The sequence below is a fragment of the Rhipicephalus sanguineus genome, chromosome 6 (assembly GCF_013339695.2).
Source record: "Rhipicephalus sanguineus isolate Rsan-2018 chromosome 6, BIME_Rsan_1.4, whole genome shotgun sequence".
Lineage (NCBI taxonomy): Eukaryota > Metazoa > Arthropoda > Arachnida > Ixodida > Ixodidae > Rhipicephalus > Rhipicephalus sanguineus.
This window is the reverse complement of record NC_051181.1, coordinates 8,700,235-8,718,684: the sequence shown is the minus strand read 5'-3', so window position 1 is coordinate 8,718,684 and position 18,450 is coordinate 8,700,235. Positions and strand designations below refer to the sequence as shown.

The following is an 18,450-nucleotide window of genomic DNA, read 5'->3' as shown; positions in this document are numbered from 1 at the left end:
GGAACCATGTCTATCATCTTGTCTGTAACGTCAACTTCTGCAACACCACCTGCTGCAGACACCTCATCGTACACTAACCTTGGTGCTACAAGTGACTCCTCCTTCATATTTTCCACAAGACATTCCTTGCTCACCGAAAATTGCCACTCCACAGAAGAATTTCCATGTGAAAGGCACAGCACAATCTTCATAAACAGCAGTAGCTCTTCATGAGAACTTTGTACAGAGTTCCACCCACAGGTTCTACAAGTGCTCTTTCCGCAATCAAATTTTCACACACACACTTGTGCAGTGCTGTTCGAGCACACTTGTACAGTGTCAATTTTTATGAAAGGGAACACGCGAACGCGTGACCTGCGCTCTGCGACGGCTGCCTTCAGCTCCGTCAACTGACAGCTAACGAAAGCTCGCCCGCTTTGGCGTCATCTATTGGCAAACAAAATAACAAGTCACAGCCGGTTGTGAAGCGCTTTTAGATAACGCTGCATCTCGGCTCGCATAACGGGCGATGCAGGCAGCGCGTCGTCTGCCTGTCAACAAATCGAGCGTGGCGCGCCAGCACTGCGCGAGCTGCAGGAATTGCCCTTAACGCGAGCCGAGAGGCAGCGTTATCTAAAGGCGCTTCTCAACCAGCCATGATTCGTTATTTTGTTAGCCAATAGATGACGCCAAAAAGTGGGCAAGCTTTCGTTAGCTGTCGGTTGACGGAGCTGAAGGCAGCCACCGGAGCGCGCAGGCCATGCGCTCCTGTGTTCCCTTTCATAAAAATTGACACTATACATATGATCTACTTGCTCTCTCTTCTTAGGCCTGTAAGGCACCCGTGCTCTATAAGTACTTCAAGTGCAACATTCAGCAGCTTCTGGCCAGCTTCCACAGAAGCGGCACCAACTGCTGGGTTTAAGCAACCGGCCCCCCCTTGTCAGAGGTGGTCTTTCGATTATCTTTGCTGAACAGGCCTTAAAGGGACACTAAAGGCAAATAATTTATGTCAGAGTGAAAGCTCAATGTATGACAGCGTCTAAAACGCAATATTATCAACAGCAGTGCCCTACTTACCGAGAAATTAAGCTAAATGTATCACACGATCAGCGCCACGAGTGGGACATTTTGGAAGTGATCCCAATGACGTGGAAGAGTCCAACTACAATTAATCGCTAGTAATCAAACTAGCTGCAATAAAAAAAGAACCTTCCGTGCCTCAAGAGACGTAATAAAATGCTGCTTGTTTGTTTCTGTTTGATTTATAGCAGCAGTACCGAGCGAGCGTGCTCGGGGCTCGGAGTCCACGTTCGCATCGTGTGGTGTTTACAGTGCGGGCGGCGGAGTGCGGGCCTGTGAACTCGCGTTACAGCGGCCGGGTGTTATAAACACAGCGGCCGTGGCCGAAGCTACGGCCGTCTGCCCCGTCGTCTGCTGCATCGGTCGCATGCAAACGCTTTTGCTTACAATAGTACGAGTTCTTATCGTAGACATAAGCCTTTTGTCTTTCTTTACCTTGAATACGCAATATCAATCACGCAACCAACGCCCGGACATCTTACAAATTGGTGGGTACTCCGGACGTGACTCCCAACACTCAATTTTCTGCCTCGTTCGCACGCAACGATTTTGCTTAAATATACGACTTCTTATTGTAGACGTGCCTTTGTCTTTCTTTACTTGAATACACAATATCATCACGCAACCAACGCCCAGACGTCTACAAATGGTGACCCGGACGTGATTCGAACACTCAACCTTCTGCCTCGTTCGCACGCAACGATTTGCTAAATTACGAGTTCTTATTGTAGACTGCCTTTGTCTTTCTTTACTTGAATACACAATACATCACGAACCACGCCCAGACGTTCAAATTGGTGACGCCGGACTTGAACACTAACCTTCTGCCTCGTTCGCACGCAACGCTTTTGCTTAAATATACGAGTTCTTATTGTAGACGTGCCTTTGTCTTTCTTACTGAATACCATATCATCACGCAACCAACGCAGACGTCTACAAAATTGGTGACCCGGACGTGATTCGAACACTCAACCTTCTGCCTCGTCGCACGCAACGCTTTTGCTTAATATACGAGTTCTATTGTAGACGTGCCTTGTCTTCTTTACTTGAATACGCAATATCATCACGCAACCAACGCCCAGACGTCTACAAAATGGTGACACGGACGTGATTCGAACACTCAACCTTCTGCCTCGTTCGCACGCAACGCTTTTGCTTAATATACGACTTCTATTGTAGAGTGCCTTGTCTTTCTTTACTTGAATACACAATATCATCACGCAACCAACGCCTGGACGTCTACAAATGGTGACCCGGACGTGATTCGAACACTCAACCTTCTGCCTCGTTTGCACGCAACGATTTTGCTTAAATATACGAGTTCTTATTGTAGACGTGCCTTGTCTTTCTTTACTTGAATACGCAATATCATCACGCAACCAACGCCTGGACGTCTACAAATTGGTGACCCGGACATGATTCGAACACTCAACCTTCTGCCTCGTTCGCATGCAACGATTTTGCTTAAATATACGACTTCTTATTGTAGACGTGCCCTTGTACTTTCTCTTGTCCAGTTCCTTGAATACGCAGTCATCACGTAACCAACGCGCATGGTTTTCTACAAATTGGTGACCCTACGGGAATGATTCGAAAACTCAACCTCATGCCTCGTTCGCACGCAACGCTTTTGCTTAAATATACGAGTTCTTATTGTAGACGTGCCTTTGTCTTTCTTTACTTGAATACGCAATATCATCACGCAACCAACGCCTGGACGTCTACAAATTGGTGACCCGGACATGATTCGAACACTCAACCTTCTGCCTCGTTCGCATGCAACGATTTGCTTAAATATACGACTTCTTATTGTAGACGTGCCTTTGTCTTTCTTTACTTGAATACACAATACATCACGCAACCAACGCTACCGTAGTTTCGGTATCGCGTACTGCTGCATGTGTTTTGCTACGCTCGTGAGTCGCTCCGATAGAAAGTTCGACAAAATACCACATGCATGTGATGTTGCCGGATGCCGAATGGTGCACGCCGCCGCGCAGTAAAGGCGGGCAACGTTGGGTACGACAACAATGACGTGCGAAATACCGCTTTCAGGGGGGTGATTTGAAGTGAGCTAACGCGATGCGGACCACTAAAACGAGATTTTATTCAAAATAAGCACTTTCTTGGCATAAAAGTAGCACTATGAGGTTTATGGACAGCTATTTCACAATGAACGTCGCTTAATATTTGCCTTAGTGTCCCTTTAATAAATAAGATGCATTCTTTTTTGGCACTTACCACAACAGTGTGAGATTGTTTAGTGATCTTTCGCAACTCACTTTTGGCGGCAGGCCTATGTCAAAGGCAGCTATACCAATGATGTTGTTCAGGTTCTCCAGATCAATTTTCATCAGTTTGAAAATGTGCCTGCAGCATCCAGCTTTTCCTTTAACACGATTCGTCCACAGTGACCACAACTAGGCTGTCCAGTGCTGTTGTGAAAAAAGGCAGCATCGGCTTCTCTGTCATGAAAACTCAGACAAAAAATGGCTCCAATTCTTCTGAAACTGAAAGCATAAAAGCCAGCTTTACTGACAGCATCTCGTCTTTCACAGCCATAGTGGATGGATTGGATCCGGTCCATCTGGATTACCATATTTATTGTACTACTCTTTTTGTATCACAGTCTAATGTACGCACCGGTAAACTACACTTTTCAGTAAAAATAACAACTACAGCTCGAATCCTCTGTGCACCTTGCCCTCTGCTGATGGCACTTCTAGCCTAACCAGAAGGCCCTCATGCCGAGCGAGATCACGGCCAAGACAACATGCAAAATTTTATGCGCGTGAGTAACGTTGTGCTCTGAAAGTAGAAGCCCAGCTTTGCACTGTTTCTTCTTTTTTTACTATGCTTTCTGCTTAGCTGGTCTGTGGTGGTTTAAGGAGCAATTAAGCTTTGATCAATGGCAATAATATTTTCGTGAACGATCGCAAGACTACAGTCAGTTTCCATGACCCTGGCCAGATTTTTCAGAAATTCCCTGACTTTCCAGACGTGTTCAATTCCCTGACTTTTCCAGGTTTTCAGGTTGGTAGACACCCTTCTCAACGTCAGTTTTTTGAAAAGTTTCAAACTTGATGTACTTTTTATGGAAAACTACACCGACCGAATGTGCTGAAGTTTTCTCAGATTATACTTAAATCCCTTCCAAGAGTCTGAACCTACAATTTGAATAACTTTGTGAGCTATAAATAGAAAAATGATTAATCGGAAGGTCTCTCGTATGAACGCGACATGTTAGGACAATCTTGTTTTGATAAAAGTAAGAACCCGTATTTAGAGCCAGGGTTTAAGGCCGCTGCCATGCGGAATTACGTAGTGTGTTCACGGTCATACTCGCTTTTGTTCCGAGAAAGGTAATTTCGTTTTACACCCCAGTATAAAATTTCATACTTAAATACAAACTACTAACAAAAGCCACAGGGCCGAAATTGCATAAAGTGGAGGCCAAAAGCTTTGATTGAGCAATGCGAATTTCACCATAAAATATGAAAAAGTTCCCAAGATATAACATTTGAAACCAAGATGACCCGTTTACCCTACCATACCCCCAAGTATGACCTTAAATATGAAAACTGCTCTATGTTAGCCAGCTTGCAGTTGTGGATCATGGTCTCGAAATGTTCCCAGAAGCCCTGCCACTAGCGAAGTAAGGTCGCCGGAAAAAGCTGGTGCCTGTAGTTTCGGTAGGGCTTCAGTGCAGACGTCCAGGGTCACAATTTGGCCCACGATGCTCCGAGAGGTGCTGTCTTCTGACCGAGAAGGAAGCGGCTTGCATTGTTACGGGCCTTGTAGTCATACTCCAGAGCTACGATGCCTGCCGCTTCATACTCATCACCGTTGGTCATGAGCTTGGCCATCATCTCGTTGAGCATTGCAAGCACCGAGTAGTTGTCCTCCCGGGGCGTCTACCGAGTTGACATTTCTAAATTCCCCGAGTTTTCCAGGTTTTCCCCGAGTGTTTTTGCTAAATTCCCTGAGTGAAAGAGAATTTTGTTTTATGTCAACATGGGTAGACACCATGCCGCTCGCTGATGTCACTCTCTAGTAAGCACGTTAAAAAATAAAATCACGAGCAGAGCTCGTCCTGCCCAAATGTCCTCAAAGTGCTTTGGCTCTGCTCGTCCTAGCGGAATAGGTACTCCCCGCTAGCGTTTAGGACAAGAAGCGCTCGTCTACAGCTTAGATTGCCAGTCTCGCTACTTCTGCCGGAAGCACCTGTGCCACCATTCAAGGACGGCGTCCAGGCCTCCTCAGTGGCTCAAGAGCAGGCTTTCCCCGGCGCCGCCACGACAGTACACGGCCTACCGTTGCCTGGGAATGCCATCCACGCTTCCCGCAGCGACAACGGCTTACTCGGTGCTCCATCGGCACCCGAGCCGCTTAGGGGTGCTGTCCAAGCTCCCTCGGACAAGGGTCCCTCCTCTGTGAGTACACCGATTGTGTCCAACTCCTCGAACGTCACCACTGGCTCCACGCGCGGCTCGCCCGAGAGCGCCGCCGAGCTTTCCGCCAGCATCGCGCGACTCCGAGTCACGGTGAACGCCTTGGCAGCGTCAATCTCCGTACTGTGTCCTGTCGCCTTGCCAGCACTGCATTCACTCAATGCCGCGTTGGCCGCCGCCGCCTCACAAGACCATGAAGAGAGCTCACCCGAGAGCCGCAGAAAGCTCCTGAATGCCCTCACGGAGCTCTCATACCAACTAGGCTGCGTGGCGTCGTCATGCTCCGGAGTTTCGGCTGCCGTATCACCATCACCGGCTGCCTGCGAACTACCGGAGTTCCGCGGCTTCCAGGACGACGCCGACCATTGGGTGGCCACCGTCAACGCACTAGGAGCTCGTCAAGCGTGGACGGACCAATGGAAATGGTGCGTGGCCATTGACCGCCTTCGGCATGCTGCCGCGGCGTGGCATAGATTCGAAGGCGTGCGGCAGCAGTCCTGGGCGGAGTGGAGCTTCAAGCTCATTGCTGCTTTTGGCTGGACACCCTCCAACTTCTATGCGACCACCGAGGCCAATCTGACCGTTACCGAGGATGGAGCTCAGGAGGGGTTCCACCTCGGGGCGGCAGCTTGGGCGTTCAACAACCTGCCCTCCAGCGGACATAGAGCTCGCGAGGCGCAGCGCCCCCCTGGTACAGCTGTACCCTGTAGCTGCTCCATGGACAGCTTTACGGAGTGCCCTGCGGCAGTCATCCACACTAGCCGCAAGATGTCCTCCTCCCCACAGGTGTCAGACACCGCGTCGATACCTGCCCCACAACGACCCTTGGACACAGACCAAGACCGTCTCCGAGCCACAGCAGCCGGCGAGCCGGCCTCCAAGTTGGCCAGTGCTAGAGTGCCTGGAGGCGTCGGCCTACTGTGTGACGACTTCACCTCCCCGCTACAAGCCGGAGACAATGCACTAGCCACCACTTCCGTTTGGCCAACAGACAGAAGTCACATAATCCCCGGACGTCGCCGCAGTCATTGGCCGAGTGGGATGACTCTCGCCAATTGCCAAGTGCCGTCTCCATAAAAGAACCTGAAATGCCTATGCCCATGCCGCCTGTAATCGAGAACCTACCGGTGCAATCCATGTTTGCACCTGATTACAATGGGTTTGACCAGGATGGCTTGACCGCACGTCGCACATTGTCAAGAACCACCAGCTCGTTCACCAGTACGACATCAGCGATACCGGAAGAGCACGACTTGCCTCACAAGCCAGTACGTGAACTCTGCTCTGCGATGCCACAGATGTCTAGTGAACATCCCGTCGCCCCTTCACGCACAGCGAGCGGCGCAGAAGTCCCCGCTCAGTGTGGACTGTCGTGGCACTGCAGCCCAGATTCGCTGCCATGTCTTCCCAACTGCGACGGGATAGCCATGATGATCTGCAACAGATGCGACAACCTCCGCATCAGCCAGTACCACCTGCTAGCTCCATATTCTGCAGGTGACCACATGCATTCACAGCGTGGAAGAGACCTGCAACGACCACCCCGGTACAGCCAGTGTCGTCCACCAGAATGTTTGGCAGCTCAGCAGGACAAGTCACGGCGTATACAACACCGACCACCGCGACACAGTCCAATGCCGCCCCGCCTGAACTACGTTTGGCACCTCATGAAACGAAGTCACTGCGTGGCCGAGATCGGCCACCTCGATGCAGCCAGTGCCGCCCACAGAGGACACTGTCGGCAGCACTTACTTGACAATTTATTTTTCTGCTGCAAAAAGAGCGCGATTTTTGTATGAAAAGATGGCTTGCGGTAGTGGCGACCCATGCATAGCTGGCTCGTCAACACGAAAGCGAAGCTTTCATTTTCGTCATCTTCTCGAGAGGTGATTCGGATACAGATGGTTTATCTTGTGTCTGGAAGTGAAGACAGCGATGGCGGTGAACTGAGCATCTCCTCCGGTGATGATGAAGACAGCTCGGAAGGGAACATCGCGGCAGTGCCTCGCCAGTGGATCCTGCGTGATGCGGACAATCCTCCTGTGAAGCCTCCTCGCTTTCCATTCTTGGCCATTCCAGGCAAGACTTTCAGCTTGTCATCGCCATATGGTCTTATGCAATATATTCAGCAGTTTCTGGACGATGCACTCATATCATTAGCGGTAGACGAAACCAATCGTAAAGCGGCTGACCAGTTGAAAGCTCTCCTCCGAGTGAACATTCCCGCCTAAAAAAATGGATGCCAGTTACAAAGAAGAGATGTGGGTATCCTTGCACTCCTGCTATTGCAAGGAATAGTTCACAAGCCTCGACAGCAGTGGTCCAAAAACAAGTTGTCTACACCTGTTTTTGGAGAGGTGATGTCCTGCATCGGTTTCTGCTCATTATGCATGTTGCACTTTGTGGACAATGCCAGCATCACCGACCCGAATGGCCACACGCAGCCGAAGCTGGCGAAATATGGACATTTTTGGAGCGACTGTCGAAGAACTACCGCTCGGCACATATACCGGAGAAAGAGACAAATCGAAGACGAAAGTCTAATGCTCTTCAAGGAAGACTGGGATGGGTGCGATACATCTCGCTCAAAAGAGCGAGATTTGGCTTGAAATTTTCTTGCTTTGTGAGCCATCTTCGGGATATGTGTGGGATGTGTTGATCTACACAGGAAACGGCACAAATCTCGGCACACCAGCAAATCTTGAACCTTGTTCACCAATGGGTACAAAGTTGTCATGAAGCTCATCGAGCTCTTGCTAGGCAAGGGGTACTGCCTGACGAGAGACGACTTCCATACTTCGGCAGAACTCGTTCCTCCTTATTCAGCACCACACCGATGTGTATGGCACCGTGAGACCCAACAGAAAAGTTTAACAACCATGCTAAACAGTTGCCAGCAGTGCGAGTCGAAATTTAAAAGTCGCGCGTTTTTGCGGCGGAGCACTATGTGTCGAATGCAGAAGAAACTTCCTTGCTTAAAGCATGGCCTCAGAGATTGCATGCTGCCAGCCAGGTAACTCGAGAGGCTCGAGAGAAACCTGTCGGCGCACAATTCGGAGGTCATGCTTATAGCACTGTTGCTGCTTCTACGTTGTCTGGTTTCTCAGCGTGGTGAACTTGGTGGACACCTGCTGCATGGGGTGTGATGGTTCGGTACGCTAGCTATACGGCCGGGTTTTAAACTCAAGGAACACTGCGCTGGAGCATGGAGATCGTGCGACTGGCACGAAACTTGAGCACTGATCCGTTGCGCGTACATCACGGAGAAAACAAGAGCTTTGGCTACAAAAAAGGATCGTCGCGCATTTTGCAACCAAATAAGGAAAGTCTCCTCTTGTCAAGAGACAAGTTCTCGTATATGTTAAGAGGCTCCGTAGTGAGGGATGTGCAGTGTCCCACAAAATGACTTAAACCCACGCGCGGGCCACGGTCAGAAATCAAGGCATTTCTGCCACTGACTTCAAGGCCAACAGCGGTTGGGCAGCAAGCTTTTTAACACCGTCATGCGAAATTTCAGCTCCCGCAATTTTTTTCTTCCGCGTAATGAACCCTCCACCCTAACTGGCTTTTCTGAAAAAAAGAAAGGTGGGTTCGTTACGCGAGTAAATACGGTATTACAAGAAGATTTTTCGCCACTTGATTGACGAAGCTACGTATAACTCTTTTGTCTTGTACCAAAAAGACGGAGGGAAGATGAGCCACTTTGACTACCCTGATTGAGTCAATCCTCCATAGGTACCTGGATCCTTCAAGAAAGATAGCCGACCATCTGATGTCCTTGACCCTGTGCGTCTCAAGGAACGGCACTTTCCTTCTTACATCCTGCCAAGTGAAGCCAAAGCAGCCCCAACAAGAAAGTGCTTTATTTGCTCTCGGAAGTGAGGAGAAAACGGGAAAAAGAAAAGTAAGAAAGGAAACTCACTTTTGGTGCAGGAGCTGCAACAAGCCGCTTTGTGTTATTCCATGTTTTGAAATTTTCCACACAGTCCCGAAGCTTCCTGTGTGAAATAGCCCAAGGGTACTTAGCCTACACAAGTGAAGAAAGATGTGGCAACTGTTTTCTTTACAAGGTTTTTATTAGAGCTGTGCGAATAGCAAAATTTTGGGTGCGAAGCGAATTCGAATAATAAAGATTGAGTGCGAATCGAATCGAATAATTTCGAATAATTTTCGAATATTTCTCAAACATTTTTCGAATAATTCGAAGTAAAATTACAGAAAAAGTTGCAGAGAATCCCTAAGTATGTTCTTGTGAGATAGCAACATGAAAGTGTTTTTCGCTAGGTTGATGAAGCGCTGGTGGGGTCATATTTCATAGTTGTCTTTCTTATCAAGAATGAGGCAATGTAGAGGCCGAATTGTATTTATGTACATGATTTGGTGCAACCAAAGTGTTGCCGATAACACTTTACACGTGATAGGCAGAGATGCCATTCCTCAGCCTCTCCTCCTCTTTCAACTTCTGTGGAAGCCAACTGATGTGGCAGACAAGGGTGTTTAAGAACGGATAACTGGGCTGTTTGTGGACATGTTAGGATGCGCAAAGAGACACGGACACAAGCGAAGAACAAGCTGCTGTGCCTTATTCTTCGCTTGTGTCCGTGTCTCTTTGCGCTACCTGCCTTAACCTAAGACAAGGGTGTGCTCCCTTCAAGTCCGGAGTTCCAAATCTGCCTCGTAGTCGTCGATATATAAGAACATCTGAAATTTTGGATGCTAAAAAGCTTCGGTGTCCGATTTTTCAGACTTCCTGCCCAAATTTCAGGTCCAAAACAGCATTAATTGAGCCCCCAACTCTGCCACATCTTTCATCTCCATATTGGAACCAGCGTTTTCTTGAGTTAATACATTTGTGACCGTAGCGGAGCTTGAAAGGCAGCTTTGCCGCAATACGGGGTGTGATGAGGTGAAGCATATTAAATTAGGGACCACTTCCAAACGATGACTGAGGGGCTAAGCGAGAACGGACCTTGATGGCACTTTGCCGCACAACGGGGGTGAAGGTGAAGAAGTACACGGGACCACTTCCCATCGACGCGCTACTAGCAACTGAAGTTCGACCGTATTACGGAGCTTCAGAAAGGCAGATATTTATACCGCAATACGGGGGTGGAATGAAGCAATTGAAAATCTAGGGACCCTTCCAACGACTTTGTCTCTTGGCTAAGTTCCCGTAACGGGCTTGAAAGATTTGCCGCATACGAGAGTAAAGGTGACCATATTAAAAATCCCTGCAGGAAGGGGAGATAGCCTATCTACAACGTTACTGCATTTGTCTTGGGAAGTTCGTAGGTAAAATTCAGCGAATCGAATCGAATAGCAAACACTATGGTTTTAAAAATATATCGCAATTTCGAATTGGTCGACACCCCTCGTTGGGTAGATTTGATTCCACTGCGGTATAAATATGTCTTTTCTGAATAATAATATTTCAGTTGCGCGTCGTCCCGTGTACTTCTTTTCGTGTGCCGTTTTCTCGCACCCTTTTTAGTCTCAGTCATCATGAACACTTTCGTTGGGAATAAAAAAAAAATAAAGCCAACTCGCCCAACTTTGAAAAGCCGATTACCGTACGAAGCATATTAAAAAATCTAGGGACCACTTCCAAACGGACGTTGACTGTCTCTTGACTAAGTTCTCTTGACTAAGAAAAAAAAGGGTTTGATTCCACTTGACTGTCTCTTGACTAAGATTTGATTCCACTGCGGTATAAATATAACTCATGTCTTTTCTGAATAATAATATTTCAGTTGCGCGTCGTCCCGTGTACTTCTTTTCATATATTTTATGTGTGCCGTTTTCTCGCACCCTCAGTCATCATGAACAAATACCAAGAAAAAAACTCGCCCAACTTTTTACCGTACGAAGCATATAAAAAATCTAGGGACCACTTCCAAACGGACGTTGACTGTCTCTTGACTAAGTTCTCTTGACTAAGATTTGATTCCACTTGACTGTCAAAGAAACAAAGTCTTGACTAAGATTTGATTCCACTGCGGTATAATATGTCTTTTCTGAATAATGGGGGTCCGCGGACCCTATTTCAGTTGCGCGTCGTCCCGTGTACCTTTTCGTTGCCGTTTTCTCGCACAATTCATGAACAATACCAACTCGCCCAACTTTTTAGTCCAGCCGTGAAGCATCATTAAAAAATCTAGGGACCACTTCCCTGCTTCGGAAACTGCCGCAGCGATCCGCTTGACTAAGTTCTCTTGACTAAGATTTGATTCCACTTGTCTTTGACTAAGATTTGATTCCACTGTGCCGTTTGTCTTTTCTGAATAATAATATTTCAGTTGCCTTCCCCGTGTACTTCTTTTCGCCGTTTTCTCGCACCCCTCAGTCATCATGCGCCGTGCTCCCGACCGGCTGCACAAATACCCTTTTCCTCTTCAACTCGCCCAACTTTTTATTTTTTATTTATTTATTTGGCCGTACGAAGCATATTAAAAAATCTAGGGACCACTTCCAAACGTAATTGACGTTGACTATTAATACAATGTCTCTTGACTAAGTTCTCTTGACTAAGATTTGATTCCACTTGACTGTCTCTTGACTAAGATTTGATTCCACTGCGGTATAAATATGTCTTTTCTGAACAGGAAAAAAATAATAATATTTCAGTTGCGCGTCGTCCCGTGTACTTCTTTTCGTGTGCCGTTTTCTCGCACCCCTCAGTCATCATGAACAAAATACCAACTCGCCCAACTTTTTACCGTACGAAGCATATTAAAAAATCTAGGGACCACTTCCAAACGGACGTTGACTGTCTCTTGACTAAGTTCGACCGTAACGGACCTTGAAAGGCAGCTTTGCCGCAATACGGGGGTGAGGAGGTGAAGCATATTGAAAATCTAGGGACCACTTCCAATCGGACGTTGTCTCTTGCCTAAGTTCGACCGTAACGGAGCTTGAAAGGCAAATTATCATAACACAGCTTTGCCGCAATACGGGGGTGTGATGAGTGAAGCATATTGAAAATCTAGGGACCACTTCCAACCGGACTTTGTCTCTTGGCTAAGTTCGACCGTAACGGAGCTTGAAAGGCAGCTTTGCCGCAATACGAGAGTGTAATGAGGTGAAGCATATTAAAAATCTGAAGGGGTCACTTTAACCGGACGTTGACTGCATTTGTCTTTGGGAAGTTCGAATAGTTCGAATAGTAAAAGTTTCAGTGCGAATCGAATCGAATAGCAAGCTACACTATACCACGTGGAAAAATATTCGCAATTTCGAATATTCGCCTCACACCCCTAGTTTTTATTTTATGCCCTAGCAGCAGGCAGCTGGTTTCCTAGGGAAAGAGCATGTAAAAAACTGGACAAAATACCGTCCAGAACCGTGGCACGGAGAATAAGAAATGGCTCTGATTGCAGGACCAGTAATGTAAATGAAGTCCGCTAGGGTAGTTTTCTGCCGTCGATGAAAGGCGACGTTCGGGAGTCAACCTTATAGTGTTTATTGTGCGCTTGATAACTCTGATTGCTAAGTATTCTTTGTGTCTGGAACTACAAACGAGAGGTAAGATTTTCGATGCCATTAACAATTTTTTTGTTTCGCGCGGTCTTCATTGACTGTGTGTAGCTGTGTGCACCGACGGCGCTCGAGCCATTTGGAAACTCTGTCCAATCAGATTCGAAGAAAGTGAACAGCAGTAGCGTTCAAAACTGTATGCTTCATAGGCACTTTGGCATCAAAGGAGTTAGTCCAGAGCTTGCGAGTGTTACAACATTTCAAAGTCGTGAAAATAAAGCATTTAGGCCTAAGGTAAAGGCCAGTCGCCTCTTCAAGGTACTGCAAGATGGGTGCGAAACACCTTCGCAAACCTGAGGTGCGTTGGTTGTCGCGCGGAAAAGCCGAAGGGTTTATCCCTGTAAGAGGAGCTGAGTCTTTTTTTGGCAAAAGGCACTCGGAGATTTTTCAGGACCTTCTTTTGAGAAAAGCTTGCTTATTGTGACCTGTTTGAACCTGAACACTTAACACCATAGGGGATGGGCATAATGTTGTCTCTTCTGGGGACAAGGTGTAGAGTTCATTTTAAGAAAAAGCTTCAAAGGGTGAAATTTTAGTTCGGGTAACATAGGCGACTTAATTACTCTTAATTAAAATTAATTCGGTGGTCTTGCAGGCTCTGGGGTAGTATTTGAATAAATGAGTAACTCACAGCCCATGTAACTTAATTATAGGTGCCACATGTTAAATATCCAATCTGCCCCAACACATGGCTTTGGCCCCTCTATGAAGCTTTGACGGGTTTTTTACCTCTTTTGAGGCATTATATTTATGTATCAAGCTGATATGATACAGTGGGCCTTAGGAAAACAGGGTTATAGGCAGTTTGCCACTGTGAGCTGGAGATAATCCTTGGTTGGGGACCTGCCAAATTTCACCTTCTCCATGAGATGCTGTAAGTTCTGGTTACAGTTTTCTAAGAAAAACCTGCCAACAACGCATGCTTTTTCCAGACTGATACCGAAAGTAGTAAAACGAAACAGCTTGAATGTGGCTGCAGATATGCAACTCTGTTTAAGACCGACTGCTGCAGGCGAATCGTCTGCTGAACTGCGGCCAAAATGAAGTATTCGCTTCCGGCGCCACAGAGTTTTCTTTTTTAGATGGTAACAATATAAACACCTGTTTCACGCTCCAGTTGTGTTAATTTACCTACGTACCCCCCCCCCTCCCTCCCCTCCGCTGCAAGGGGTCCCCCATCACTCACCGAAGTCCAAAAGGGGTCACGGATACATGCCCATAAGCGTGAGACCACTCCTCTAAGCAACGACTGCCGCTTCGCACCTATCGTCTCGCCCTACACTGTGTTGGAGAACTCGCTGGTTCACAATAAATGATGCTGCTGGTTTACACATCGGGTATTCTCGCTTCGTTGATAGGCTACGGATGGTAAGACAGCGTTGTTTTCGATATTGATGCTAGGTTTGGCACACTCCCATGTCCACCGAAAGCGTCGCTGCATTTCTGTAAACCCTTGTCTGTTTGCACCCAAGACTTTTACATTAAATATAACGTAGTACAATTTGTTTCCTTAAAATAAGTTTACGTGCTTTAACTCCTTTAAACCAAGCACGACTACATTTCTGTCGAACTTTGCTGCTTTGACCACTCGAAACTACAAGCGAGCCGATCAGCTTTTTGGACCTTTTATTACTCGCGTGTAGATGGCGCAGCTTGTCTAGCACTTCGCGGGGCGCTCGTTTTACGTGCTTTATGCTATACTAAATGTCTTTCGAATGGCGTTACGCTAGATTTTTGCGTGCGAAACACGCTAACGCAAGCATTTCACGCTATATTAAAACTGTCTAATACAAATACCTCTTGTCACCAGCGCTTCTCCAAACACTGGTCGGGGCTTCCCACTCTTGGGTTTGCAGTGGCTGAATATTGTAGACACAGCGTCAGGAATCAACATTTTTTTTTTCAGTTTCAACAGTATTTGGGCAAAAAGACACCGGTCGTACATAAAGTCGTCATCTTTAAAGTGCGCCGCGTAAAGTACCACGCTCTTTGATAGCTCCAATTCCTTTCACCTCACTGTGATAACCCACAGCTATTGGAGCTTTATGTTTTTTGGAAGAGCGTCTGGTCCCTCCATAACATACGTGTTCCAGCAGCCTACGGCCCCGCATTTCGTCCTACAAAAGAGTTGGAGTCTTTTCGGAATTGGCCGTCCTTAGAGGAGCGTCGCGCAGAAAAGAGGGATTAGGCTGCAGGGAGTTTGCTCTCTGAGGAGCGGCTGTGAGCTGCGATTTACGTCATTTCCGTTTGTGTCCGATTTGCCCGGGCACACCGCTAGGGCTCCGCGTCGCCTTCTAGCCAATAATTAGAGCACAGATTATAAATGAAGTACGTGACTGCAAGATTTCTCACTGTGATTATCATTACTTGCCCAACATATACGACGCATTCCGAGCTAATTCTGTCTAAGTCAAATTTCGTTGCAGTTGGCTTTTAAGGGGTTATTCCCTTTTGAATAGTACAGGGAGCAGTTAACCTCACTATAGCAAAGTTGGTAAAAGCGGTAAATTACTTTGTTATATCGAAACCTCGGTAAACTGAAATTCGACCTTTTATGCAAGGCATAGTTACCGAAGGATTAATTTTAAACTGAAAATGCCACAAGAATGCTAGACTAATACGGCAACATGAAAAAACTTTTTTTGCTTGAAAAAAGTCAATTTTGTGGAGCCTGAGGTGCAGCAATCACAATTAGATGCCTTGCCAGGGTGTCACGTGTAAAGTCAAAACAAATGCAGGTTTAACGCACTGTGGAATTGTGTTTATTCTGCTGCCGCGGCTTGTCATCAAGTGCTCGCCCGTTGCCCAGAGCAGTGCGACGGCTTTGCTATCACGTTGCCCAGCCAAACCATTTGCTCTCCACGAATGAGCAACGTCGAAAACCGTCGCATGTTAGAAAAAAAGAGTCACAGTTTCACCGCAAGAGCGAAATAATGAATCCGATAGAAATAGAAATTTTATACGAATATAGGCTAGCAGCTCATTCTTTCAGGAAATGCATCCGCTGCAGTAAGAGAAGTGACCTATCTATGGCTCAGGGGTGGATCGAGGTGCCCACTATGGGGGGGAGTACAAAGGCTGAAGCCAGAGTCTCAGCAGTGCATTTTGGTGGGTCACGCATAATTACAACAACCCTGACGGGATTATAGCAACACCTAGAAGCCTTCGTTGGAAGTGTGCATAGGTAATGAAGCAGGAAAGGGTAGAGCGATGAGGAGAGCAGGGCCAAATTCTCTTTACTCCTTGTGGTCAGTGGTAGGCAAAGCAACCTGACAAAGGGCGCAAACTCAACAGGGAGCCTGACAAAGGAGGTGGACGACAGGCACTGAAGCCGGGGGGGGGGGCTGGCACAGGCTTTGGGGAGGGGGGGGGGCAATCGCCGCTACCGCCCCGTCCCCCTCTGGATCCGCCACTGCTATGGATTCAACGGAAGTTTGCAATTAGAGCACAACACCTACAAAGGTATGAGCCGTCTGCTGATCCCCTCTAACGATACCGCGGCACACCAGGCCACACCCGCTGGTACAAAGTACGCACTTCCTGTCGGACTCACGCAGGACCCCCGCCCCCTTCCCCAATCCTCGGGCTCCTATCTCCAGGTGCCCATCGCACGAGGCTGCAACAAGGCTGCAACATCTTCCACTCACCTCTGGGTCTGTTCGCACCACCTCGATTGTCCGCTCGTCTGGAAGCAACAAAAACGGCCTCTGTGGAGCAGCCTCTGATGGCAGCAGTGGACGCAGACGGCAGAACACCCGTATGTTGCCCTAGAACAGAAGAGCATGTCTTTTAATCCATTAGAGCAGGAGGCCAAGTGACACCAATACAATTAACATCAGGTTTTTGCCTGCAGACAAGCCAAGTGCACAGGAGTGAGGTCACTTCTCATCAGCTCTGCATGGCCCAGGTGGCTGGGCTGCTACAACAGGCTTAAAATGCGGTTGTTATTGTTGCACTTGCTGCTTCTAGTCTCATTTAGTGGTGCCACCTAGCCTCTTTTTAGATCTTTTAAGGAGTATTTTCAAGGGCCCTGACATCTGTTTTTTCCAAGGATTGGAACAAGCTGCACGTCCTCGTGTTACTGAATGGCAGCCGCACCTTGAGCTCCTGCAGGGTGTTGTGCAATTGGCGACGCTCCTGCTCTGCCGCGTTGATTTGCTCTTCCTGCGCAGTCACCTGCGCGCGGAGCTCGCAGACTAGGGACTCCAGCCGTGCCTTCTCTGCTTCTAGTGTCGACCGCTGGGACTCGAGGGACTCCTGCTGTGCCTGTGAAACATGCATGGTAACCTTGCTCATTTATCAACATAGCATGTATGCAATGTGGTCACTCACTCACATTTTCTCAATTTAGTATTTACCCTAAGGGCCCTTGGCATTACACATAGAGGAGAGAGCACCATCCAATTTTTTCAACTTTCTGTGAACTGCAAAACTAAAAAACAAAAACAAATGCCTGCTTTTGTGTTTTTTGTTCAAGTGGTGTAACAACCACGTGCGAAATAGGTCTGCAGGCCTGCCAGCATGCTTACTGGGCCTCGCAATGCTCGTATAGTAAACCCCCGTGAATATATATGCAGTACTTGCAGTATGGGAAAGTCACTTAACTATGCGCCATGTGCAAATTCTAAACACACACACACAAAAAAAAAACTTGGAGGATGCTTGAACTTCGCCTTCAAGAGTAGAAAACGCAGTAGCATAATCGGGCCCCGTGCGCATCACCTTCTTAATTGCTAGCCTGGCTTCAGTTCTCGGTGGATGCCTCAACGGTGCTGTAAGGGAAAGAACATCTGTGCCCGTAACATGGCCATAATTCTTCCTTTTGCGAATCAATGAAGGGCCCACTATGCGTCCGTAAGGCAACACACGATCCTACGCAGCTATTGATGGTTTTGCTACTGATGATGATTAAATATGTCCGAGCGCTTTGTAATGGATGGGCCTTTGAAACCCCATTTGCTGCGCAGTTCAAATGTTTTGTCACCTGGTCTGATTCTATGCTTCTGCCACACAATATTCATGCGTTAAGGAGACTCCTCCCACTATATGACATTCGTGTAGCGTTTTCTTCCGAAGCAGTTTCAAGCACTGACGTGGCTCTGTGGTAGAATGCCTGCTTGCCATGCAGAAGGAGGCCTGGACTCTATTCTCACTCAAACTGAAGATCGATTTTACTTGCATCTTTTAATTTTTCCCTCACGGACAATTTTTGCCGAGCGCACCTTTTCCCTTTAGCCCCGACGAGCGTGCGAAAGCTACACAACAGAGGGCAGAAAGCTATGCCAGCATATCTCGTGGCGGCTACAGTAACTATGGAGTACAGGAAGCACTATTTTTGTGCTGAGGTATGGTTGAGCTATGGAAGAATCCACCGGTTTCTTCCTGCATTAGCTTGACCAATGGA

At 47.5% G+C, this 18,450-nt stretch overlaps 1 protein-coding gene across 1 annotated transcript in view; it reads right to left on the bottom strand.

The window, feature by feature from the left end:
- The window catches only part of LOC119395760 (kinesin-like protein KIFC1), a 31,895-nt gene extending 14,568 nt beyond the window's left edge, over positions 1-17,327 (bottom strand). Inside the window, exons 1-2 of the mRNA XM_037662766.1 lie at positions 17,145-17,327; positions 16,694-16,813 (exon numbers count right to left, since the gene is read on the bottom strand). Coding sequence (XP_037518694.1) covers positions 16,694-16,813; positions 17,145-17,327 — 303 coding nt within the window. The remainder of the gene's footprint in view (positions 1-16,693; positions 16,814-17,144) is intronic.
- Between the last annotated feature and the right edge of the window lie 1,123 nt (positions 17,328-18,450).